Source organism: Lissotriton helveticus, chromosome 6 (genome assembly GCF_964261635.1).
Source record: "Lissotriton helveticus chromosome 6, aLisHel1.1, whole genome shotgun sequence".
Lineage (NCBI taxonomy): Eukaryota > Metazoa > Chordata > Amphibia > Caudata > Salamandridae > Lissotriton > Lissotriton helveticus.
In genome coordinates, this window is record NC_136067.1 from 1,551,190,080 (window position 1) to 1,551,217,734 (window position 27,655).

The 27,655-nt window shown below is 49.3% G+C and overlaps 1 protein-coding gene across 5 annotated transcripts in view; it reads right to left on the bottom strand.

Annotated features, from left to right (window-relative positions):
* The window catches only part of CFAP61 (cilia and flagella associated protein 61), a 2,132,686-nt gene that overhangs the window by 1,906,242 nt on the left and 198,789 nt on the right, over nt 1-27,655 (bottom strand). For all 5 annotated transcript variants that reach the window (XM_078649333.1, XM_078649336.1, XM_078649335.1 and 2 more), the window contains exon 6: nt 8,672-8,798. In XM_078649333.1, the coding sequence (XP_078505459.1) occupies nt 8,672-8,798 (127 nt within the window). The remainder of the gene's footprint in view (nt 1-8,671; nt 8,799-27,655) is intronic.

Genomic DNA, 27,655 nt, shown 5'->3' on the forward strand with positions numbered 1-27,655 from the left:
CTTTTGTTAGGTGGTCTTAAACGTGTGCTACTTACCTTTCATGTGCTTCCAGTGGCCACTAGACATCTCGAGGGGGGCCAGATCACGCCATGGTGAGTAAAGACCCTAAACAAAGGGTATTACAGTTTTCCAAGCCCGGCGGTCCATCAGCGGATTCTGGCTCCAACTTGGCAGAAGGGGGCGCGGAGACTACTCACCCAGAGAGCGCCCCTCCGAGCCCGGACGCCATAATGACAGAACTGCACTCAGGATTTCGTGCCCTGGATGGCCGCTTCGACTCCTTGGAGAAATGCCTAGACACCATGGGGGCCAGACTAGACGTCATGAGCGCCGCTTGGACACTGCGTAAGGCAGAGTGTCTGATCTAGAGGACGGGGCCGGACAGTCAGTCAAGAGATTGAGCCGGATGGAGAAAATCCTGAAGTCCGTGGCTATGAAGAATGAAGATTTGGAGGCAAGAAGTAGGCACAACAACTTGCGCATTTTGGGCGTCTCCGAGTCCACCAATACCGGCCTCATGGATCTCTTTGTGGAAACATTACTCACAGACTCAGAAAAGAAGCCTTCACTTCCACATTTCTTATTGAGAGGGCGCACCGCACACTCGGACCCCGACCCAACCCTGGCACCCCACCTAGATCAATCATAGCTCACCTGCTGAACTTTCGTGACAGGGACACTGCATCACGACTACCACGAGAGACAGGCACTGTCCTGGCAGGGATCTACGATCACACTTTTACAAGACTTCACTGCTATGGTTCAGGAGGCGAGGAGGACATTCGCTGGAGTGAAGGCCACACTCTGAAACCTAGGTCTTAAGTATGGAATGATCTATCCAGCTTGTTTGCGAGTAGACATTGCGGGGAAATCTCCAGTGTCTGACACAACCAGAGCGGCCCAGGAGTTACTTTTGCCGTGACTACAAGGGCGCGGGTGGCGCCCAGGGAAAAGACCCTTCCGGGTGCTCGCCTCCCTATAGCAGATCAGCGGCCAGTGTGGAACGGTTTTCTTCGGAATGACCTGTCCGGTTGAACTCTATTTGGTGGGACAAACTTTCACAGATCCTTCTGGCTTCAGAACGATCAATAATTCTATTTGTTCTATATTTAGTTACAAGGTTTGGTAGGATGGCGAGGAATTGCCTCGCCCAGGTGTGTATCACATTGGATCTGATATACTGATTAGAATGCATGACAATTCCCATTATCTGGGGTTGTTTCTATTGCATTTATCTTATTAGGCAATGGGGTTTGTCCCTGCGATTGGGAGTGTAGGGATGGGGCGGGAAGGGGGTATTGGTAAGTTGTTTATTTGCATTCTTGCCATTGTCTCTACTCACTCAATGTAGCTGGTACAAAGTTCTGCGAGTAACGCGCACAGACACATTTTTTAGGCCATGCAAATGTAGACCTGGGATAATTTTGCAGCTTTTTCTGATTTAACAGTTCTCACTAGGAAAATTAGGGGTTTAAATAATGCTATGAAAAGGAAGCATGTGTTGAACTACTTACAGAGGCACCAGGTAGATATCACGTTTCTTCAGGAAACGCATTTACCGATGACTATAGCGAAACACTTTGCTTCTTCCTGGGGTCCCCACAGATACTTTGGGAACTACAACACCTATGCTAGAGGTACTGCTGTTCTCATACATAAGCGGTTGCCTTTCCAATTCTCAAGGGTGTGCACTGACAGGGAAGGCCGGTACGTTATGGTAGTGGGGCACCTAATGTCGATGATCCAGACTTTTTTCATGCTATGCACTCACAAATTCTCCCGTTAGATGTGGATTACATTTGCATGGGTGGGGACTTTAATCTTGTGTCAGATCCTACATGTGATGGCACGTCAGGTTCTGCTGACGCAAAGCCACGTGCACGCCGTGCCCTTCTAGAGCTATACGACACACTGAGCCTCATAGATGTGTGGCGTCATTGCTGTCCTGGGGACTCGGCATATACACATTACTCCGCACCCCATCACACTTGGACAAGACTGGATTATTGGCTAGTGTCCCCCATCTTAGCAGCTTGGTATAAGGCATCCTAACATTTATCTAGGACCCTCTCGGACCACTCCCCTCTGGTGCTGACTCTTAGGGTCCCATGACCGGAGGAATGCGAGAGACAGTGGAGGTTCCCTAAGCAGGCATTAATGAACGACATCTTCCATGCGGAGCCCCATGACCCAATTATCGAATATTTTGACATAAATAACGGGTCTGTTAAATCCTGGGCCACACTTTGCGAGGCATTTAATGCGTATCTGAGAGGAGTGTGTATCTCCAAGCATGCTGGGGTCTTGCAGGACTTGAGGAGTACACTAAAACGCATAGAGCACCAACTGTGTTTATTGGATCAGGAACAGATGGAGCGACCCGAACAGGGCCACACACTGACGCTTTTGACGGAGTTCAGGGACGCCGCGGAATGTGAGCCACTTTTTTTGAGCAAATATGCTACAGCACACCAGTATGGTGAAGGTGAGAGACCTGGCCGTACCCTAGCGCGAATATTGAGACCCTCCGCGGGGTAACCATGTATTGCGGCGCTCCGCTCCTCACAGGGTCAGATACTTACAGGTACTTGGATGTTCAGGATGAATTCCAGGGCTACTACTCTGTTATATTCATTGCGCATAACACACAGTGAAGATGAACGTAATTCATATCTAACTGAAGTTGCATTAGTGTGGCTTGAAAAAGCAATGCAAATATTTTTGGCGGAGCAATTTACCTCAGATGAAATCATTAGTGCCATTGATGCCATGACTGGCTGAGACTGCACCAAGCCTTGATGGGTTCACAGGTAACTTTTATAAAGCCTACAAGTCCATACTAGCTCCATATCTCCTTGAGGTATACAATGAAGCGCTGGAGCGACAGGTACTGCCCCCCACTCTTCAAAAGGCGGTGATCATTTTGCTTCCTAAACCTGGTAAAAAAAAATGTTTTAAGTGGTAGCTAGATGGGACAGCAGATGCTCATGGCCAGAAGTTCCAGGTATCACACTCTCCTTGTCCAGTCCAGAGCTACTAGGATGACTTAGGCCCGGTTGTTCCTGAACTTCTTCACAACTAGAGGCAGGAAAGGCAGCGCTGAAAGGGATACAAAAGCCCTGTGCTCCACTCTGGGCAGAATGTTTTTCAGAAAGAAAGCCTTTTCAGACTTCCAATGCGCAAAGGTTTTGACATTACACATTTTCTGTGGTGGCAAGGAGATCTAGCCAGGGCTGTCTCCATTGGATGAAGACATCCTGCGGAAGTAGCTGCCATTCGTAGTTGGCTAGGTATTGCAGGCTGAGTTTGTCTGCTTTGACATTTAAAGATCCTGCCAGTTGGTTCAGGATCAGGGAAATGGCCTGACAATTCAGCAAGTTCCAGAAGCGCTTCCTAGCACAGGACCCGGGAACCCACACCGTACCGCTTGTTGCAGTGCCACATGGTGGTGACGATGTCTGTGAGAACCTGAACCAGCATCCACTTAGTGGACACCAGGAAGGATGTTGGACCTGGCCCTTTTTGCAGGGTCTCCCGCACATTGTTGCCTTCTGTTTCTGAATCCATTTTTGTTGTCAATAGGACTCTGCACACTTTACCACTGCTAATCATTACTGAGGTGTTTGTGCTCTCTACATAAAATATTGTAAAATTGGGATAGACTTAATTGGCACATTTAATTTATTTATAAGTCCCTAGTAAATGTTACTACATGCACCCAGAGCCTGTAAATTAAATGCTACTAGTGAGCTTGCAAACACTCATTGTGCCGCCCACTAAAGTAGCCTTTTAAAATATCTCAGGTCTGCCACTGCAGTCTGTAGTGCAGTTTTAATCTGCCATTTTGACTTGGCCAAATAAACCTTTCGCCAGGCCTAACCCTTCCTTTTTAATTCGTTAAAGCCACCCCGGAAGGTAGGCTCATAGGCCAAGATAGCATGTATTTAAAAAGTAGAAACATAAGGGATTAAGTTTTATATGCCCTGGTAGTGAAAAACTCCTAAAGTTGTTTTTTTTACGACTGTAAGGCCAATCGCTCCAATTGACCAACATGGGGTTATCTTTTTATATTTATTAAGGGATAACTTTTGATAGAGATATGCTAATTAGGCTCAACTTAATTGCAATTAAAAATCCTCTTTAATCGTAACTTCAATTTTTAAGTCACAATTCTGAAAATGCCACTTTTAGAAAGTTGCGATTTTCTTGTCCCGGCCATTTGTGCCCTCTGACAGTATCCTGGGTCACATGACTGTGACTGGCTCTGCCTGTGGGTTTTGTGTATTCCTGCTAGACAGTAAGGGAAAGGGGACTGAGAGTTGGTAGGAAGGGCCACCCTGCCAGGATGGTTGGGAGCGCAGCTGTACCCATCCCCACTTAGATTTCAAACAGCTTTGCCTGCATTGCAAACAAAGGAACTTGACACCATTTTTTGTCACCCCATGCTTCTTGGAGCCTTAACATCCAAAAACCATCCAAAACAAGATGTGGTGGTAGTATAGGGAATCCTTCAAAAGCTGGCACCAGGTATAAATATTTGTGCTCCTGAGGCACTCTTCGGTATACTCCTCGACCTTCAGACATTACGAGAGGAAATATTGCCGTGACCCCAAGAACACTATCCTGCTACTTGAGGCCTATCCTGATCTCTGAGAAGGAAGGCTAGACCAGCTCCCTTCATCCCAGGCTACCTGAGTGACTAAAAGAGGTAGCTGGCTCACGACCTGTTCTGAACTACAGGAACACTATAACCTCCAGAGGCCTCCCTGCAACTGCCCAGCTAACCTGTTACAAATGGACCTGCCTGAGCCCTGCTGGCCTCTGCTAGAGTGATCCCAGAAAACCGAGAGGTACCTCCCCAGGTCCTGGACCATTGGCTGGCAGCAGAGTGCACTCCTCTTCAAGAAAAGAAGAAATCCTGAAGTTTTGGGCTCTTCATGACTGCGAACAGCCCATTCGCACTGAGATTCTGCCGCCCATAATGACAGACAATGCAAAGCTCCTGTGAACCTGACTCTTCGTGCGATAGCGACCGCCAGTGACTACCAGCAACACTCGAACAACACTTCGTGCTACAGCAACAAAACCCTGTGGTGACTGCTAATCTGAAGCTCCACAAATGACTGTCAGACGCCCAACCAGTTCTTCATGCCAAAGTGACGACCCTCCGCAACAGCAGGTCTGCTCTTTGTGCTAGTGTTACAGTGGCGACCATTTACAATGCTCTCCCCGCCCGTCACAGCCTCCTCCACCACAAACAGAACTCAAATATCTGTGGTTCTCCTGATTGGATTTTTGTTGTTCTGATATAATTATATTTATTAAAATGTAGTTTATTTTTCCCAATTGATTTGGGATTTTTCTTGTGTTGCGTTATTACCTTATTACTGCTTGTGTGCTACATAAATACCTCACACTTTACCTCGAAGTTAAGCCTGACAGACTTTGTCCCAAGCTACCAAAGGGTTGAGCACAGGCTACTTTAGTGACTTTTACGGTTCACTGACAAAGATTGTGGTTGTGGCCCCTCAACCAATAACCCGATTTCTTACAAAGGCCTTCAACGCCAAGTGAATGGATCACAGCTTCAGCAGGTATATGTGAAGGCGGGTCTCTGCAGAAGACCAGAATTCTCTGATTGCCACCACTCTCAAAGGGCCTCCACAACCCAGTAGTGACTCATCTTTTACCATGTCAGCTCTGGGTGGGGGAAGGAGAGGGGCCTACAGCTGGTCAAATTGCCGCTGAGCAGTTACCACTACAGATCTTTTGTGGTTTTCTACAACACCGGATGGAATCCTTAAAGGTTCCCCTGGCCTTAGCCCACTGGGAATTCAGATTCCACTGCAGAACCCAAATATACCCTCTAGAATTGTCAGCAAGCAGGAAGCCAATAGGCCAAGACATCTCAGAGCCATCCTTACTTAGATACATGATTGTGGTTGAAACATTGGGATCATAGCCCGACTGTCCTGGACTTGTTAGCATGGAGGAAAAACTTGAAAATGCACTATATCTAGGATGGCTGAGAGGAAGGGGTATCTCTGCGGAGTCAGGTGTGACTTTGGCACATTGATTGTGAACCTCAAAGATGTAATGAGGTTCGCTGTCATCTTGAGGTGATTTACTACTGACTTGGGTAATCCCTCCTTCAGCAGCCAGTCGTCAAAGTTGGGGAAGAGTGGCATTCCCAACCTCTGAATGCACACTTCTACCACCATCATCACCTTTGTGAACACCTGTGGGGCACTGATGAGGCCAAAAGGGAGCAGAGCAAACAAAGTGCTTGTGGCCCACTTTGGGCCACAACTAACGCCTGCAAGACGGAAACATGGAAATGAGCATTTTGTAGGTTTAATACCACCATCCTGTCTTCTGGGACCAGCGCAGAGAAGAATAGGGCTAACGCGAGCATCCTGAATTTGCCCTTCCGCAGGAAGCAGCTAAGAGGGCAAAGATCAAAGATGGGGCAAAGGCCTCCATCATTTTTCGGCATTACAAACTAGCTGGAATAAAATCCAGTTCCGATTTTCTGAGCCAAGACCCCTCTCTTGGGTTCCTTTTGCCAAAACTGCCTGGACTTCCTGCAGCAAATGGTCTAATAGTCTTCCGACATCCGCTTTGATGTAGGTGGAGTAAGTAGGTGGGCAGGATGGAAAGAAATGGCAGGTACAGCCTTGCTGAACTATCTTCAGGATCCACTTAATAGAAGTTATTTCTGCCACCTGTGCAGAAAAGGAGTGATCCTGCCTTCCATAGGGTGGTCTTGTGCTATTAAGGGTAAACTCTTGCGGTTTTTAAGCTTTTGCCGGGGGGCTGGGGATTGGGAAGTTTGTTGCCCTTCCTGGCCTAGATGTTACCGGCTTGACCCTCTGTGCGGCTCGAAAAGGGCTTGGATATCTTCTGTTGCTGTGGGAGACCTTGGTGTTGTATGAGCATAAAATCCCTAGCTGTGCCTCGAAAGGGGCGAAATTGCTGGGGTTATTGCCTTGCGGGCACAGAAAGGCTGAAGGAGCACATAGTTGCTATACTGTCTTTAATACTCTTCAGGGTGGAGGCAGCCTTCTAGCCAAAGAGACAACACCTGTTGAAGGGCCTATCCATTAGTGAAGCATGGACATCACGTAATTATTATTCACTGTTCTCCTCGAGGGAGCGCGCCCCATAATGCCCTGCAAGTTTTTATTTGGATACGTTTTTGGTGGTCCCAAAACAGGCAGGGACATCACTAATGATGCTGTGAGGACTGCAGGAGGTATAACAACAGGGACAATGGGGGACAGGAAAGAAGAAATACCAAGGAGGACAGAGGAAGAAAAAATAAAAATAGTACCTCAATCACAGCGCAAGCAGCCGGACATTAATCAAGATGAAGCAGTCGGTACTTGGGCCATGCTCCACATGAAAGAAGAGGAAGTGAAGCCAGCAGGTGCTGGCCAATTAGAGGGCAGCAAAAAAGAGTGAAAATGAAGGCAACAAATGGTAAGCAATGGGCCCCCACACCCCTTGTTGTATACAATATCTCTTGCATGTGTGCTGTCTTAGGCGACATCTAAAAAGCATGGAACAGATTGGGCCAGGGTAAGAGGCCTGTTCACAGTGGGCAACCTTGCAAGAACTTTAAAGTACAGCCGTGTTTGTAAAACTTTTTTTCGGCCCAGCATCTGCTGTAAAAAAAGATTAACAGTTAGGGGGAGAAGTTCGACAGAGTACAGCCATTTTTTGAAACCATGGGTGTAACCATATCACAGTGAGTCATACTTCACAATTTGAAGTGAGAAGACAACAGAGACGAGCAATGGACTAAATCCAATAACAGGGCAGTACTCAAGAGACCGACTTACGGAGAACTAAGAAGAATACCTATGTTTGACTGACCTCCAAAGGACCATACAAGATACTCAAATAATACTAGGGTATAGGAAAAAGGCCACAGGCTTGAAGGCCGCGGGGGTAGGGAGCAAAACACGGATTGCTTGTACATGGATCTATGCAAATAACATCATAAAAGAACTGTGGCACCTTAATCAAGGCGATTCCTTTGGAAATCATGACAATCAAGAACTCTCACCTTTACTATTTTCATCCTCACCTTTGATTCTACATTATTTTACTGTACAAAGAGCACTGTTGATGTTTGACGTCTAATGGTTACTATAAAAGAAATAGTATAAACAATATTGGAGAATATACACTATCTCACAAGTTCAAAATAGCGCGCCTGGCGCACTTTGTGACCGCAGTAGAATTAAAGATCAACAACTCTGTGTCGACTGCTCCATAAGGACAGTATTTTCTTTATCTAGTCTCTTCTGCCCTCTAGTGGTCAACTTGCGACCACGAAATTCATAGCGCTCAAGTTAGAATTAATAGAACCGGCAAACGGCTATTACAATGCGAAACTCACTCACACATATACACACCCAAGCTAGGTGGATTGGTGAGTTACAACTCGAACAGCATGAAAAAACTGGACGCGCCTTTCGTTCATTGAGTGGACTATCTAAAGGCCTACAGCCAAAAGAGGTTCCTGGTTGCGTTTAAAAACGTCTACTTACCGCAGAAGCTTAACCCATGTTTAGAGGGAATTGAGAAGAAAAGACCAACACAAATCCGGACAATTTACTATTGGTGATAGATGACCGCCCCCTCCCCACCCCCACCGTCTTACCTGGCTTTGCGAATGAAGAGTTGAGGTGAGTGCTGGTGCCTGTGACAAACATACAATGAAAACTCATCGCCTGTAGTTGAGTCTGGAAAGGTTGTCATGGGACTGAAAGAAGCTTCCAAGGACGGAGCTAGAAACACAACGGGAAACACGTTAGAGGGCACACAGGACTTCAAACCTCAGACGAAGTTCCACACATAGCTCCCGACTTCCCTCTGACCTGCTCGCAATGTGGCCTTTATGTGCTTGAAATACTGCAACTACGTTTTTCCCTGAAACACCATCTACCAAAACACAAAGAAACAGCCTGGGAATGACAAAAGCACTGTCTACTTGACGTCACTGCTTTTAGTGCACATGAACACCAGCGGCTTTGCCAAACTGAGGGCTGCACCCCTACTGGATTCGGAATATTAAACAACAGACTGCCAGGCGCTGGGAGCAGGGGTGTGGGGTGCTGTAGCACCCCCAAAATAACCATGCAGGAGTTCAAAAAGTGAATGAGTAATAAAGATGCCTTTCCATTTCTATTTTATTTTGTGACCTTTGTAATGCATTCAAAGACAGGGGTCATTCCTGCTTATTTTTTTAAAGGGATACTAGTATTTCCTTTTCTTTATCTGACTACAAACTGAGAGTATTTTCTGAAGTGAACTATGGAACAATCTTGCTGGGTACAGGGAGTGTGAAAGGAAAGGCAGTGGGATGTCGTTTTTTGCATACATTTAAATACCTTTAAATGAACTGTATACATATTTCAAAATATACCAGAAGTTAACTAAGAGGTGACAAAAGAAACAAAGGTTTTAACAAGACGAAAACGAACCAAGACACTTTAGTTGGCGATGTGAAAATGATTTTCACTGAAACTTGTTTTTCCCACATTATATCTATATATATATAAAATCGAAAATATTTCTGTTTGTCCTTTATGCATTACTACACCATTCATCCGATCGCCATGAAACTTTGGGAAGTTGTTGAGTACACTCCCCTGAAGGTTTCTGGCAGAACAAAAACAAAAAAACAATAAAAAAAATTTAAAAATGGTTAAAAGTTGTTGAGTACACTCCCGCGAACGTTTCTGGCAAAAAAAAAAAAAAAGGAAACATTTGTTAAATATCGGCCCCCCCCGGCCCCCCAGCGCCCTCATAATCTTTCCAACACTGAACGTTTACACTTTCCAGTGCGACTTGCTTTTGCAATGACCATCAACAAAGCACAAGGACAATCGCTGCAAGTGTGTGGACTAGATTTGGAGAATCCGTGCTTCTCACATGGACAACTGTATGTGGCCAGCTCACGCGTCGGAAAATCTTCTGAGTTATTCGTGTACGCAACGTTTACAGTTTCCTGTGCGACTCGCTTTTGCAATGACCATCAACAAAGCACAAGGACAATCGCTGCAAGTGTGTGGACTAGATTTGGAGAATCCGTGCTTCTCACATGGCAACTGTATGTGGCCAGCTCACACGTCGGAAACCTTCTGATTTATTCGTGTACGCACCAGACAGAAAAACAAAAAAAAATGTGTATCCACAAGCACTCGAATAAATAAACAGAATTAAAACAACACTTTAAAATGTTTTCCATATTAAAATGAATAAGTTTCAATAAAAATGACACAATGTAGATTGAATGTTATCATAAATAGTTTCCTTACATTTCCTTTCTTCTGAGATCGCCGCGACGGGTAAGCTAGTCATTTATATAATGTATGCGCTATATAGCTTAACGGTAAAGCTGTACTTTTGAGCAAATTTAGTGGGTATTCAATAGAAAATGTGCTGTCCCTATATGACAATGTGATACCACACACTCTATGAAAATTGTTCCAGCACCATTGGATTTGCCCATCTTCACTCAAAGGGTTGAAGAGCAGTCATCGTTTGCAAGCTTTCTGCCACAAATATCACAACTAGGGTGGTGGGGGCTAGTATTCATAAAAATCATGTCAGATACAGTGGCCTAACGAAACTTGAGGAGACCCCCTGCAAAGTTCATGGAAGAGCCCCCTCCAGAGTCAGTCAGGAGCTCATAGGCCGGGGTACTGTGCTGTGCTGACTGCCTGGAGCTCGGGTCCCCCACGAACTGCGGGTCTGGCCCAATGTGATGCCACTGGTTGGATACAGACTGCGAAGGTCAAGTACGGAATGCTTTTACCCCTCCCCTTCCGGTTATAACATTTGGAAAAGAACTGTGGCAGCTCGACAGGTGAAGTGCTCCTGCGGAACTGAAACTAACAGGCTTGTGAGCAAAGATGACAGAAGCAGTTCAAAACTCAGCTTTGCATATATTCGCCTGGCTTTCAAGGAAAAATAGTTAATGACGTGATTAACCCCTTCGCTGCTAGGCCATTCCCCCCTGCCCCACCCCCGCGCAAAGCCTTTTTTTGTCTATTTGGGGTAGTTCGTGCTTAGGACCCTGTAACGTTTTGATCACATAAGGTATCCACACCACATTTGTGTCCTTTTCTTCCAACATCATGGGGATTCTAAAGGTACCCAGGGTTTGTGGATTCCCCTGGAGGGGACCCATAAATTAGGCAAAATGAAGCAACATTTTGTTGTTTTGGGGGAAAAAGTGCTGCAAATGAAAGCGTCTGTTTTTTCCCAGCAAATGTAATCAACAAAGGGTTTGTGGGGCTGAAATCAACATTTTCCCAGCTTTCAGGGACTGACAGCTGTTTGTCAGAAAACCAACATTTTTTACACAGTTTTGGCATTTTACTGTGACATAGCCTATTTTTGCTATTTTGTGTGCTTTCAACCTTTGTCTAGTTAATGGTAGAAATGGGTATGAAAGCAATAATGAACCCTGGAAAGCTATACATTTTAAATAAGTAGACAAAATTCTAAATGCAGCAAGGGGTCATTTGTGTAGATTCTTCAAGGTTTCTTTATAGAAACTAACAGTTGAAAATTGGAAAAATTGAAAATGAGTTGAAAAAACAGCCTTTTGTGCCAACATTTCTACCTGTAACTTCTTCTAATTATGAGACACATGTTTGAAAGCAATATACTGCCCCTAGACCTTTCTGGTTGAGGGGATACATAGGACTTGTAGGTTCACCAAGAACCCGATAAACCCAGAGCTAATAACTGAGCAGCGACTTGCAATGGTTTTTTATTATGTAACGGGTATATAGCAATTCATTTGGGAAAATATATACAGTGAAAAATGGGGCTGAAAGACACCTATATATTTCTGAAATTGGAACAGAGAATAGAGTTTAGAAAGAGTAGCTATTTGCACATTTCCGAAATTGTGAGTATACATACTAGCATGAGAATTATAGGACATTTTTCAAAGTGACTTCTTTTTTACACATTGTCTTTCATTTGGAAGGCAGAAATGCATCAAAAGTCAATAGGTAATTACAGTTGCTCTCCGATTCTGTATTACACTAAGTCTTCTGATAAAAATGATACCTCACTAGTGTTGGTAGGCCGAATGCCCGCAACAGGAAACAGCCGAAAACGCAACGTGGACACACCACATTTTTACCCTGAAAAAAATGACCCTTTGATGGCAATGTGCCTAGCTGTAGATTTTGAACCCTAGATCTGCTGGCACCTAGGGAAACCTAGAAAACCTATACATTCCTGAAAACTAGACACCCGGGGAATCAAGGATGAGGTGACTTGTCTGGCTCTCACCAGGTTCTGTTACCCAGAATCCCTTACAAACATCAAACAAAAAAAAATGTTTCCTCACATTTCTGTGATGGAAAGTTCTGGAATCTGTGTGGATCTACAAAATTCCACCCACACCGCATTCCCAAAAGTCTTCCAAGAAAAATTCTACCTAGTGCCACCAGAGGAATTTCCAGTGCCATGTGATCGGACTGCCGGGGGGCACTGGCCGTCAGCCGAACTGAAGAGGTTAAAACACAAACTTTCTGTTAAACCTAAAGGAATCCATGGCCCTAATCCCAGACCCTTAGTTCATCTAGCCCAATAGTTTCCACAGCGCTGTTGTATGTGGTCTGTAGTATACGCTTCACATAGGCTAAGCATATGAAGGACACGTCCTGTTTATTTCCTTAAATATCCACAAGGATGGAGGCTGCTGGACGCCTCCACGGTAGTATGCCAACAAGCATGTTCCGCGCAATAAATGCTCACTCCCAGTTTCTGGCCCATCGTCAACAAGTGACGCAGGAAGTGACATCAGGTGTAGACAGTTAGAGCACCAACAAAAGGTAAATAAAAGTATGCATTTCTTTTACAGTCGGTAAACAAGTTTATATATCTGGAGATTCCATTCTTAGGGATCACACGCTTTTCACCATTTTAAACGCATGTCCACAAATAATCTTCGTCACTGCGCCTGGACAACATTCACCACGTTTCTGTTTTTTAGCGCTAAGATGCCTCGGCATTTGTGCGCTTTCTAAATATTTTATTACTTACCATTAAGATCGGTCTCTCCACTCCACATAGACAATGTTGCAGTCTGTCTTACACATCAACATGTACACACAAGGCATCTGTCTTTTCTGCACTAGTTACAACTATTAATACTAGCAGTTACCATTCGGACACTGGGTCCATTGCTCAACTATTAGTACTACGATTACAGACATCACTTGATTGGACAAATATGTGAGCATCCTAGAGGAATATATTATAGTCTCAAGCAAGAAGTCTAGACATCCAAAGCGTATGGTTGCCATCTTGGAGGACTCGAATATAGGTCATCCATCCAGGTCCCAACAACCACTAGCCAAGTCAAAAACCGACACCCAAGACTTATGCTCACATAGAGGATGGATGTACAACTGGTCATAGCACCATTGATGTTACCATAATAGTACTGATACTATTATTATCCCTATCACTGGTACTCATATTATTACTGTGATTAACACCAGTATCACTAAACAAAAACTACTGCTAGGAGCACTGATGAACAAGTTACTTACCTTCGGTAATGCTTTTTCTGATAGATACAGTATCTGCCTGTGGATTCCTCACCTTGTGAATATCCCCTTGCGTCAGCAACATTCGGAAATTCTTTTGTAGCTTAGCGCCGACGTGGATGACGTCATAGAGGCACGGCATCGCACGCGACTCCGCTGACGTCACCGACACTACAATAGGCCCACGCCGTCGTGATGACATCAGTTCCGCCCTTTTTTCCGTGCCTTCGAGGCACACGGACGGACCAATGACAGTAGACATATACACAGTATACGCAGTACAAATATCAAGGTAACACACACAGTGTGAAGCAAATGCAATAAAACATTTGAAATAAACAACTCCTTGACAATAAGATAACTACATTACAGTGACTCTGGTATAGAAGAGTGGACAATGGGGAGGCGGGTGGGTCAGTGAGGAATCCACAGGCAGATACTGTATCTACCAGAAAAAGCGTTGCCGAAGGTAAGTAACTTGTTCTTCTGATAGATACATCTGCCAGTGGATTCCTCACCTTGTGAATAGATTCCCACAGCAGTCCCCACTCCCGGAGGAGGGTGTCCACTCCTCTACACCAGAAAATCCTGGAGAACAGAGCGCGCAAAGTGGCCGTCCCTCCTCACCTCAGTGTCCAAGCAATACTGCTTTGCGAAAGTGTGGAGGGAGGCCCAAGCCGCCGCTCTACAATGTCCTCAACCGGCACACCTCTTGAAAGTGCAGAAGTCGAAGACTTAGCCCTAGTAGAGTGGGCTCTTATACCCTCTGGAGGATCCTTACCGGCCAAAGAGTAGCAGATCTTTATACAGAGGATGATCCATCTTGAAAGAGTCCTTTTATGTACCACTCTTCCTTTCTTGCAGCCAGCAAACCCAACAAAGAGCTGGTCATCCATTCGATAGTCTTTAGTTCTATCAATATAAAAACTCACCGCCCTCTTAGGGTCCAGACGGTGTAGCCTCTCCTCCTCCTTGGAAGGGTGAGGGGGAGGATACAAGGTAGGAAGGGTAATAGATTGACCTAGGTGGAAGGGAGACACCACCTTAGGGAGAAAAGCAGCCCTGGTCCTAAGAACCATTCGATCAGCATGAATGGTCAAGAACGGGTGCTTGGAACTAAGAGCTTGAAGCTCACTTACCCTCCTTGCTGAGGTGATCGCAACCAGGAAGACAAAAGCCTCAAGGGACACTTGTGCAAGGGTTCAAAGGGAGAACCCATCAAGTAGGTCAATACAAGATTTAAATCCCACTGAGGAACAATGAAAGGAGTAGGTAGAAACTTATTTGTGAGGCCCTTCAGAAATCTCAAAACCACAGGAGATTTGAAAAGAGACGGCTGGTCCAGCAAGCACAGAAATACCGGCAATGCTGAAAGATAGCCCTTCACCGTATCAACAGCAAATCCTTGCTGCGCTAAAGAAAGAGCAAACTGTAGAATATCAGATAAATGGGCTTTCAAAGGGTCAACAGACCTCTCCCCACACCAAGAGACAAATTTAGCCCATCAGTAAAAATAAATGACTTAGTGGAGTCACGCCTAGCTGATAAAATGACATCCACCACATCGTGTGGGAGAGAAAAGGAGTTCAGGTTGCCCCGTTCAATCTCCAAGCATGAAGGTGTAATGTCTGGAGGTGGGGGTGTAGAACCTGCCCCTCCATTTGAGAGAGGAGATCTGCCCTGAACGGGAGACGGAGCGGCGGGCGAGAGGAGAGGTGGAGAAGATCCGTGTACCACACCCTTCTTGGCCAATCTGGGGCGACCAATATAACTTGGGCCCGGTCTTGGCGAATCTTCCTCAGAACCCGAGGAATCAAAGGTATGGGAGGAAACGCGTAAAGGAGTTGCGAGTCCCAACTCAACTGAAACGCGTCCCCCAAGGCTCCCTGCATTGGAAACTGGAGGCTGCAGAATAACGGGCAGTGAGCATTCTCGGGAGTGGCAAACAGATCCACCTGAGGAGTCCCCCACGCCCGAAAGACGTGACAAACTACCTCCGGGGTGAAGCCTCCACTCGTGGTCGGCCGAGAACTGCCGACTGAGACTGTCTGCTCGCACGTTCAGAACTCCGGCCAGATGATTTGCCATTAGACAAATCTGGTGGTCCTGAACCCAGGACCAGAGGCGCAGAGCCTCTCTGAAGAGACACTGCAACCCCACTCCTCCCTGCTTGTTGATATATCACATCGCGGTCGTGTTGTCCGTCAGGACTTGCACCGACAGACCGCGAAGGGAAGGGAGGAAGGCCTTGAGGACCAAACGTATCGCCCGCAACTCTAGAAGGTTGATATGAAGCAACCTTTCCTCTGGAGACCAAAGACCCTTGACCTCCAGATCCCCCAGATGAGCACCCCACCCTAGAGTGGATGCGTCCGTTATCACTGTGGCCACCGGAGGAGGTAGATGAAAAGGCTTTCCTTGAGACAGATTGCCTTCCACACTCCACCAAGACAGATCCGCCGCAGTTTCTCTGGAGATCCTCACCGACTGCCTGAGATCTCCGTTGAGTTGAAACCACTGCCTGCGGAGGCACCACTGGAGTGCCCTCATGTGCCAGCATGCATGGTTGACCAACAGAATGCAGGAAGCCATCAGACCGAGCAGGCGAAGGACCTTCAGGACTGGAACGACCGCTCCATTGTAGAATAAAGGAATCATTTCCTGTATGTCGCGGATCCTTTGAGGTGGAGGGAATGCACGACATACAGTTGTGTCCAGTACAGCACCTATGAACAGGTTGCGCTGGGAGGGCACCAGGTGAGACTTGGGTACATTTATCGAAAAACCCAACCGGTACAACAACTGAGTTCTCTCCTGTAGATGCTGTAGCACCTTCTCTGATGACTCTACCTTGATCAGCCAGTCGTCCAAATAGGGGAATACTGGAATCCCCGACCTTCTGAGATGTGCTGCCACCACCGCCATCACCTTGGTGAAGGCTCGAGGCGCAGTAGTAATTCCAAAAGGAAGGACCGCAAAGTGATAGTGTTGCGATCCCACCGTAAAATGGAGTGTTAGACCTGGCACCTTGGCGTGAGTTTCCCTTCCACTTTTTGCTGATGTGCCTCAGATGTTTTTGCTGGTGTCCGCTGCTCAGGGCACTGCACCACGGCCAATCCGAGCCGAAGTGCAAGTGCTCCCTATGGAAAGTGTAACTGTGATTGATATTCCTGATTGGTTCATTGGATTTACTGTCAGTCCCCAGTAAAGTGCACCAGGAGTGCCAGGGCTTGTAAATGCCAATACTGCTAGTGGGCCTGCAGCACTGGTTGCGCCACCCACAGAAGCAGCCTTTTAAAATGTGTCTAGGGTCTGCCATTGCAGAACCTGCGTGCAGTCTGGTACTGTCATGCTGGCTGGGCAAGTGCACACACTTGCCAGCCCCAAACCTTCCCTTAACTTCATATTAGTCACCCCTATGGTAGGCCCAAGGGCAGGGTGCATTGTAAGTGTAAGGTAGGACATGCTCTGATGAGTGTGGCATGTCCTAATAGTGAATGACTGCCAAATTCGTTTTTCACTATTGTAAGGCTACCTGTTCCATTTAGGCCAGATGGGCTGCTGGAATTATTACACTCTATAATCCCAGCAGGCTCAGGGAACATGGTAGAAAATAAAGTTTAGTATGCCTGAACTCAGAATAATAAAATACTTCTTTTAGTAAAGTTTATTTTAATATCCTGTGTTTGCAAATGCTACTTTTAGAAAGTTAGCATTTGCTTGCCTAACCATTTCAGCCCGCCTCTGCTGGTATGTGTATCTGACTGTTTGGGATGTGTGAGTGACAGGGCTGGGGGATGACAGGTGGTGAATGCAAGGATTACACCTTAGTGGGAGATAGAAGTGCCCCTGGACTCTTAATAGGGCTGTGCTCTGCCACCACAATGCTGGCTCCGCCCCCTGGGGAGCGACCGATGACTCAGCCGGCACCTGGCCCAGGAAGGGCGAAGCACTGTCATCAAGGTACTCCTGGCTGCCCCTGTCCACACAATGCTGGCTCCACCTCCTATGGAGCGTCTGATGTGCCTGCCCCTCACACAGAAAGCAGAAGCCAGAAGTACACCCAACAAGTGCTCAGAGACTGAAAGAAGTTATGCAAAGGCCCCCCTGGCCTGAAAAGACAAAAGAAATGCTGTATAAAAGTAGGAGCCCTGCTCCTTGTAAATCAGAATCCTGTTTCCCACAAAGAACCTCTGCCCAACTAGAAGGAGAAGAAGACGCTGGAAGGACTGACCTGCTGCTTGCCTTGCTGAGGAAGGAGAGGAAAAGACTTGCTGAAAAGACTTTGCTGATTTGTGCTTGAAACTTTCTCCAAGGGCTTGTCTGAGCTTGCCCCCTGACCTGAGCCACAGGTTCATCTGGCTCTCTGCCCGTCTGCCGGTAACTACGAGGACTTCTGCCCCGCCGGAGCCGTGATCTTTGGTGACCCTTGCCCCTCCGTGAGGCCGTGACCCAACCGTGTTTCCCCGTTCCCGCCGAGGAAGAGCCCCGCTCCGTCGAGCCGCTCTCCCCCCCGCTGAGGGAAATCGCCGTGTCACCCCACCTATGAAGGCTCGCTGCCGTGACCTGTGTGGTGCCCCCCAGCTCCTCTTCGAGGCCGTGATCAAACTGTGCTTCCCCCGTCCCCGCCGAGGGAGAGCCCCGTTCCGCCGAGCCGCTCTACCCCCGCTGAGGGAAGTCGCTGAATCACCGCTGTTGGAGGCCCGCTGGTGCACCCCCCCCACGCTCCCGCCTGTCGTCCTGACCGGACTCTACAGACCCAGAGAACAGACCGCTGAAGCCCGGACGCCTCGGGTGCCAGCCTCGCTCTGATCGAGAGCCGCTGGGCGCCTCGCATCTGCCTTCGTGGAAAACCGCCACCGAGACATCTTCATCGGGCTCGGGGCCCGCCACGTTCTTATTTCCCCGCCTTCACAAAGGACTTCTAAGGTACTGTAATCCAACCGCGGTACGAGCCACCTTTCTGCAAGGCTCGCACCGCCCTGTGTCCTGCTGCAGCCCCCCGTGAGCCCCGCAGCGTGTACCTCGAGCCGCGGTACGAGCCGACCCTCCAACGAGGCTCGCACCGCTCCGTGTCACCGGGGCCCCTGGGAGCTCCGTGAGCCTGCGCACCCTTCCGTGCGCGTCGCACACCGCAGTACGACTCGGGCTCCCTACCCGACCCAGCCGCGCCATACGAGAGAAGCGTGAGCTTTGGCAGGTCGGGCCCGTATCTCGAGCCGGAAGCGGCCAGGAGCGCTAGGTAGCGCATGAACAGATGAGAACTGAGTGAAGGTGCCATAAAGGGTGTATTTAGAGAACTGTGGCCTCTACAAAGAACTGAACGATATTTGAATTGCAACAAAGTGAACTCTTGCCTATTTTTCAATCTTGCGGCTAAGAAAAGCGTTACTGAAGGTCTTGTGATAAATACTTGCCTGCATATATATTTTTACATAAAGAGAACGTATTTTTATATAACCACAGCCTGGTGTCCATTTGTGGGGGGGATTGGTGTATTTACTGTGTGTGTGATTACAAATGCTTAACTCAGAAATGCCTGAAGAATAGCCTTGGCTGCTCACGCCACGCACCTAGAGGGTGAGCAAGGGTAATTCTAAGGGGTCATTCTTCGCCCTGACTTAGAGGAGAGGGTCCCTGCTTGTCACAAGTGAATACTTGCGCCAACCAGAGACCCCCAATTCTAACATTGGACGCAGCGGTGAGGATTTGCGAATTTGCATTTGTAGTTGACATACAGTGAATTACTGATCACCACATAGTGAGAGCAGACCTATAACGCAGCCACAGATTTCCATTTTTTAATTTTGTTGAGACATCTGCCATTACTGAAGCCATGCCTGGCTCACTCCCTGTGGGAAGAGCACTCTCTGTCTTCTCAGGAGAAGATGACATAGATTGGGGAGAGGAAGCCCTGAGGGGCTTAACAAATGACCGTCTGAAAGAACTCTGCGGGAAGTGCAGAATTTCCAAACATGGATTGAACAACAAGACCCAACTCGTAACGGCGCTGAGAGCCTGGAAGGAGTCAAGGGAACCACAGAATGCGGTGGATATCATACCACCAGATGGCGTTGTAGATCCTAGCAGAGGCCTGTCACCAGAGGAGCTGGCAGACAGGGCAGCAGACAGGGCACATGCAATGGAGATGGCAAAATTAGCTGGGCAACTAGAAATGGAGAAGCAAAAATTGGAAATGGACAAGCAAAGATTGGCCATGGAGGCACAGCAATGCCAGCTGGACTATGACCTAAGATTGAAGGAGTTGGAGCTGAGAGGTTCAGGAACAGCTCCTTCTTGTGGCAGCACAACGCCGGTGCAGGTAGAGTCCAGGGTGTACATACCCAAAGATGTAGGTAAGGAGTTCTTTAGGGGGGATGACGTAGGACAGTGGTTTAGGGCATATGAGGTAGCCATGTCCTCCCACCGGGTCCCTGACAAGGATTGGGGAGCGGGGTTGTGGGGGAGGTTCCTTAGCGAAGGGCGGGACACCCTCCTAGATTTGCCCCTTGAAGAACAAAGTTCCTACCCCCGCATGAAAGAGGCCTTAATGACCAGGTATGGGCTTACCCCTGAAATGTACAGACAGAAGTTCAGGGAGAGTGTCAAGCGTCCTGGGAATACATATGTGGAGTATGTGATTGGTTTTTGCAGAGCACTGGATGGATAGGTAAAGGGTAGCAAGGTAAATGTTTTTCAGGGGCTTTTTGATTTAATTGCATGGGAGCACTTGTCTGATCACTGTTTTCCTGAGCTACGCCAGCACCTGATTGATAGCAAGCTGTCCAACCCGAGGAAGCTTGCTGAGGAGGCGGACCGCTGGCTCAGCACCAGGGTCCACAAGGGTCCAGTGGGAGACTCCGCCAAGGGTGGGCAGGGTCCCCAGCAGAAGAGTGGGGGGGACAGGGGTAAACTAAGAGGGTTCTAGCGAGGTCCCCAAAGTAATCCCCAAGGGAACCAGCAGCGAGGTTCTCAGCCTCCCCACCCCCGAAGCAGACTGGGGCCCCGACAGGTAGGCCTGTTCCAAAGGGGCCCTTCAATTGTTACAGGTGTGGTGACCCGGGGCACATTGCCAGTGACCCCAAGTGTCGCCTGTTTGGTAAACCAGCACCTACTGGTGCTCCACCCCGGCAAGTAACTAGTGTTAATTTGGGGGAAGAAGTAGTAGTCCCCGGGGGTGGAGATCCTGTCCAGACGACCCTAGTCTCGCTAGGAGACAGTGAGATGGTCCCTGAGAACTACCTGCCCTCTAACACTAAGAAATGTGGGCAGGTGGTTACCATCAATGGTAAGAAAGCTGAGGCTCTTAGAGATACAGGAGCCAGTGTGACTGCAGTGAGGCAGCACCTGGTGTCTCAAGAGCAGGTTGTACCCCATGCCTACTGTAGGGTTATCAATGCTGATAATTCGGAGAGTCAGTGTCCAATGGCTCAGGTTTCCTTCGAGTGGGGGGGTCTCTGGTACTCTGCAGGTCTGTGTGAGGAAAGCCATGCCTGTAGACTGTTTGCTAGGGAATGACTTGGAAGACTCCCCTTGGGAAAAGGTGGAGAAGACGACTCACCTGAGGATGGTGGGTCTGCCTGACTGGGCGTGCGTGACCACCCGGTCAATGGCAGCCAGTAGGGGTGCTCAAGAGACCCTGGGGCCTGAAGGAGAGGCCCAGGAACCGGCCTTAGGGAGAAGGCGCAGGGGGCGCGGGAAACCGGCCCCTGAAGTTCCCACGGTCCAGGAGGAAGCAGACCTTGAGGGGGATGCCCTGGAGCCTACTGGGGAACAGATTGCTGAACTGGGGGACCTGCCTGAGCTGACCCATTGGCAGCAAGAAGGAGACCCCTCCAGGGAGGAATTCTGCGTGGGAGCAGAAAGAATGCCCTTCTCTCGTGGGTATGCGGCAGCAGGCTGCAGACCAGGCCAATGGTGTTCAGGCCAAGACACATTATGTGTACTGGGAGAATGACCTCCTGTATTCAGAGCCTAAGGCTGCTGAACCTGGGTCAGCCCGTGTGCTGGTGGTACCCCAGAAGTTCAGAGCCTTCCTACTGGGGCTGGCTCATGATGTGCCGTTAGCAGGACATTTGGGGATGGACAAGACCTATGACAGGCTTGTCACCCACTTTTACTGGCCCCAAATGCACAAGAGCTCAGATGCTCATTGTAGATCCTGTCAGTGTTGCCAGGCAAGTGGTAAGAGCGGAGGGAGGCACAAGGCTCCTCTGCAACCCTTCCCAGTGGTCGGTACGCCATTCCAGCGAGTGGGTATTGACATTGTTGGGCCTCTGGACCCCAAGACAGCCATGGGCAACAGGTTCATCCTGGTCTTGGTGGACCATGCCACCCGGTACCCTGAAGCCATCCCTCTGAGGACAGTGACGGCCCCCGTGGTGGGACGAGCACTGATGGGAATTTTCTCACGAGTAGGATTCCCTCTAGAGGTGGTGAGTGACAGGGGGACCAATTTCATATCCAAGTATATGAAATCCCTGTGGCAAGAGTGTGGTGTAACCTACAAGTTCACCACCCCTTACCATCCCCAAGGAAATGGGCTGGTTGAGAGATTCAACCGAACCCTGAAAGGCATGATCATGGGCCTGGAAGGTCCAATGAGGCGCAAGTGGGACGTCCTCTTGCCATGCCTTCTCTTTGCATACCGTGAGGTGCCACAGAAGTCCCTAGGGTTCAGCCCCTTTGAACTGCTGTATGGTCACCCTGTGAGAGGACCTCTGAGTTTGGTAAAGGAAGGCTGGCAGCAATCTCCCAGGAACCCTCCCCAGAATGTATACAGTTACATGCTGGCCTTCAGAAACCAGACCAGGCGATTCAGGCAACTTGCTGAGGCAAATCTGGAAGCCAGCAAGGAAGAGATGAAGCGGTGGTACGACCAGAATGCCACTCTGGTGGAGCTTCAACCTGGACAAAAGGTGTGGGTCCTGGCCCCAGTGGAGCCTTGTGCACTTCAGGATAAGTGGACAGGTCCATTTGAGGTTGTGGAGCGCAAGAGTCCTGTAACCTACTTGGTGGACATGCAGTCTCCCAGGAACCCTTTGAGGGTCCTACATGTTAACCGCCTTAAGCCCCACTTGGAGAGGTCCGAAGTGGGCATGTTGTTGGCAACTGATGATGGAATGGAGGAGGAGTCTGAGCCTCTTCCTGACCTCTTGGTAGCCTCTGAGAAAGATGGGTCAGTGGATGGAGTTAACCTCTCACCCACCCTGACGCCTGAGCAACAGGAAGACTGCCGCCAATTGCTGGGGCAGTTTCCAGATCTGTTCTCCCTGGTTCCTGGTGTCACAGATTGGTGCGTCCATGATGTGGACACAGGAGACAGCTTACCTGTGAGGCATAAGGCCTACAGAGTGACTGACAGGGTCAGGGCCTGCATCAAGGAGGAGGTCTCCAAGATGCTTGCTCTTAGGGTGGTTGAGTCCTCCAGCAGTCCTTGGACCAGCCCCGTGGTCTTGGTCCCAAAGGCTGCTTCGCCGGGAGCCACACCTGAACTCCGGTTCTGTGTGGACTACAGAGGACTCAATTCAGTCACCAAGACTGACGCACACCCTATCCCCAGAGCTGATGAGCTCATTGATCGGCTAGGGGCTGCCCGGTTCCTCAGCACGTTTGATTTAACGTCTGGGTACTTGCAGATCGCCTTGACCGATGGGGTAAAGGAGAGGTCAGCATTCTCTACACCAGATGGGCATTTCCAGTTCCGGGTTATGCGATTTGGAATGAAGAATGCCCCTGCCACCTTTCAGAGGTTGGTCAACCATGTGTTGGTTGGGCTGGATGAGTTCACTGCCGCCTACCTGGATGACATCGCAGTGTTCAGTGGCACCTGGCCAGAACACCTGCGACACCTCTGGGAAGTGTTGATGGCGCTGCGCAAAGCAGGCCTCACAATCAAGGCAAGCAAGTGCCAGATTGGGCAGGGTTCAGTGGTGTACTTGGGACACAAAGTGGGGAGTGGCAGGGTGGCACCCTTGCAACCCAAAATTGAGACCACCCTGGCTTGGGAACCCCCCCCAAGACCCAGACTGCAGTGAGAGCCTTCCTGGGGCTCACTGGGTACTACAGGAGGTTTGTCAAGGGCTATGGCACTATTGTGACCCCCTTGACAGAGCTGACTTCTAAGAAGCAGCCCAGGAATGTGATTTGGACTGACACCTGTCAGAAGGCTTTTGACACCCTGAAAACTGCCAAGTGCACGGCGCCCGTGCTCTTGGCTCCTGATTTCTCCAAGGAATTTTTAGTGCAAACAGACGCTTCAGAGCATGGTGTAGGGGCTATTCTCTCACAGATGACTGAGGAGGGCTGGGACCAACCTGTAGCCTTCATCAGTAGGAGGTTACTTCCACGGGAACGTAGGTGGAGTGCAATAGAGCGGGAAGCATTTGCTGTGGTATGGGCGCTGAAGAAGCTAAGACCCCACTTGTTTGGGTCTCACTTCCGGGTTCAGACAGACCACAGGCCCCTCAGATGGTTGATGCAAATCAGGGGTGAGAACCCAAAACTGTTGAGGTGGTCCATCTCCCTACAGGGTATGGACTTCACGGTGGAACATCGCCCTGGCACAGATCACGCCAATGCTGACGGTCTGTCCAGGTTTTTCCGCCTTAGTAATGAGGAACTCCCTGGGGAAGGGTAGTTCCCCCCACATTTCAGCTGGAGGGGACACTTGTTAGACCTGGCACCTTGGCGTGAGTTTCGCTTCCACTTTTTGCTGATGTGCCTCAGATGTTTTAGCTGGTGTCCGCTGCTCAGGGCACTGGGCCACGGCCAATCCGTGCCGCAGTGCAAGTGCTCCCTATGGAAAGTGTAACTGTGATTGATATTCCTGATTGGTTCATTGGATTTACTGTCAGTCCCCAGTAAAGTGCACCAGAGTGCCAGGGCTTGTAAATGCCAATACTGCTAGTGGGCCTGCAGCGCTGGTTGCGCCACCCACAGAAGCAGCCTTTTAAAATGTGTCTAGGGTCGGCCATTGCAGAACCTGCGTGCAGTCTGGTACTGTCATGCTGGCTGGGCAAGTGCACACACTTGCCAGCCCCAAACCTTCCCTTAACTTCATATTAGTCACCCCTATGGTAGGCCCAAGGGCAGGGTACATTGTAAGTGTAAGGTAGGACATGCTCTGATGAGTGTGGCATGTCCTAATAGTGAATGACTGCCAAATTCGTTTTTCACTATTGTAAGGCTACCTGTTCCATTTAGGCCAGATGGGCTGCTGGAATTATTACACTCTATAATCCCAGCAGGCTCAGGGAACATGGTAGAAAATAAAGTTTAGTATGCCTGAACTCAGAATAATAAAATACTTCTTTTAGTAAAGTTTATTTTAATATCCTGTGTTTGCAAATGCTACTTTTAGAAAGTTAGCATTGCTTGCCTAACCATTTCAGCCCGCCTCTGCTGGTATGTGTATCTGACTGTCTGGGATGTGTGAGTGACAGGGCTGGGGGATGACAGGTGGTGAATGCAAGGATTACACCTTAGTGGGAGGTAGAAGTGCCCCTGGACTCTTAATAGGGCTGTGCTCTGCCACCACAATGCTGGCTCCGCCCCCTGGGGAGCGACTGATGACTCAGCCGGCACCTGGCCCAGGAAGGGCGAAGCACTGTCATCAAGGTACTCCTGGCTGCCCATGTCCACACAATGCTGGCTCCACCTCCTGTGGAGCGTCTGATGTGCCTGCCCCTCACACAGAAAGCAGAAGTCAGAAGTACACCCAACAAGTGCTCAGAGACTGAAAGAAGTTATGCAAAGGCCCCCCTGGCCTGAAAAGACAAAAGAAATGCTGTATAAAAGTAGGAGCCCTGCTCCTTGTAAATCAGAATCCTGTTTCCCACAAAGAACCTCTGCCCAACTAGAAGGAGAAGAAGACGCTGGAAGGACTGGCCTGCTGCTTGCCTTGCTTAGGAAGGAGAGGAAAAGACTTTGCTGATTTGTGCTTGAAACTTTCTCCAAGGGCTTGTCTGAGCTTGCCCCCTGACCTGAGCCACAGGACCATCTGGCTCAACCTGCTCTCTGCCCGTCTGCCGGTAACTACGAGGACTTCTGCCCCGCCGGAGCCGTGATCTTTGGTGACCCTTGACCCTCCGTGAGGCCGTGACCCAACCGTGTTTCCCCGTTCCCGCCGAGGAAGAGCCCCGCTCCGTCGAGCCGCTCTCCCCCCGCTGAGGGAAATCGCCGTGTCACCCCACCTACGAAGGCTCGCTGCCGTGACCTGTGTGGTGCCCCCCAGCCCCTCTTCGAGGCCGTGATCAAACTGTGCTTCCCCCGTCCCCGCCGAGGGAGAGCCCCGCTCCGCCGAGCCGCTCTCCCCCCGCTGAGGGAAGTCGCTAATTCACCGCCGTTGGAGGCCCGCTGGTGCACCCCCCACGCTCTTGCCTGTCGTCCTGACCGGACTCTACAGACCCAGAGAACAGACCGCCAAAGCCCGGACGCCTCGGGTGCCAGCCTCTCTCTGATCGAGAGCCGCTGGGTGCCTCGCATCTGCCTTCGCGGAAAACCGCCACCGAGACATCTTCATCGGGCTCGGGGCCCGCCACGTTCCTATTTCCCCGCCTTCACAAAGGACTTCTAAGGTACTGTAATCCAACCGCGGTACAAGCCGCCTTTCTGCAAGGCTCACACCGCCCTGTGTCCTGCTGCAGCCCCCCGTGAGCCCCGTAGCGTGTACCTCGAGCCGCGGTACGAGGCGACCCTCCAACGAGGCTCGCACCGCTCCGTGTCACCGGGGCCCCTGGGAGTTCCGTGAGTCTGCGCGCCCTTCCGTGCGCGTCGCACACCGCAGTACGACTCGGGCTCCCTACCCGACCCGGCCGCGCCATACGCAAGAAGCGTGAGCTTTGGCAGGTCGGGCCTGTATCTCGAGCCGGAAGCGGCCAGGAGCGCTAGGTAGCGCATGAACAGATGAGAACTGAGTGAAGGTGCCAAAAAGGGTGTATTTAGAGAACTGTGGCCTCTACAAAGAACTGAACGATACTTGAATTGCAACAAAGAGAACTTTTGCCTATTTTTCAATCTTGCGGCTAAGAAAAGCTTTACTGAAGGTCTTGTGATAAATACTTGCCTGCATACATATTTGTACATAAAGTGAACGTATTTTTATATAACCACAGCCTGGTGTCCATTTGTGGGGGGGATTGGTGTATTTACTGTGTGTGTGATTACAAATGCTTAACTCAGAAACGCCTGAATAATAGCCTTGGCTGCTCACGCCACGCACCTAGAGGGTGAGCAAGGGTAATTCTAAGGGGTCATCCTTCGCCCTGACTTAGAGGAGAGGGTCCCTGCTTGTCACAAGTGAATACTTGCGCCAACCAGAGACCCCCAATTCTAACACGGAGATACTTCCTGTGCGACTTCAGGATTGGGATGTGGAAATACGCATCCTTCAAGTCGAGCGACACCATCCAGTCTTCTTCCAGCAGCGCTTGAAGAACCTGTGCAAGGGTGAGCATCTTGAATTTCTCTTGTTTCAGATAGAGATTCAGGATCCTGAGATCCAGGATTGGACGAAGCCTGCCATCCTTTTTGGGTATCAGAAAATATCGGGAGTAGCATCCCTGACCCCTTTCCTGCTCTGCGACCACCTCTATTGCACCCTTTCTTAACAATGTCAACACATCCTCCTGAAGGAGTAACAGATGTTCCTCTGTGCAAAAACCTTGGCAAGGAGGGTAATTGGGAGGAAATTCCAGAAAGGGAAGGGCATACCCATTTTCTACGAGAATGAGAACCCAAAGATCTGATGTAACTGATTCCCAATCTCGTAGAAAGTAGGTAAGCCGACCCCCCACCGGATCCACATGATCCTGAATGGCGGATCTAGGGCTGCTTTTCTGTGGCTGGGGGGTTGGAGGAGGTAGAGGAGGAAGAGGCTTGACGACCTCGAAGCCGTGCCCTTTGTTTTCCCCTATAAGACCTGTACAAGGAATTCTGCTGCTGCTGCTGCTGCTGCTGACCTTGCCGATAGTTGCGAAAGGAAGAGCGTCCAAAACCTCTGAACCTCTTGGCCGAAGAACCTCTGATTTGAAGCCCTAAAGATTTGGCAGTAGCCCTGCTGT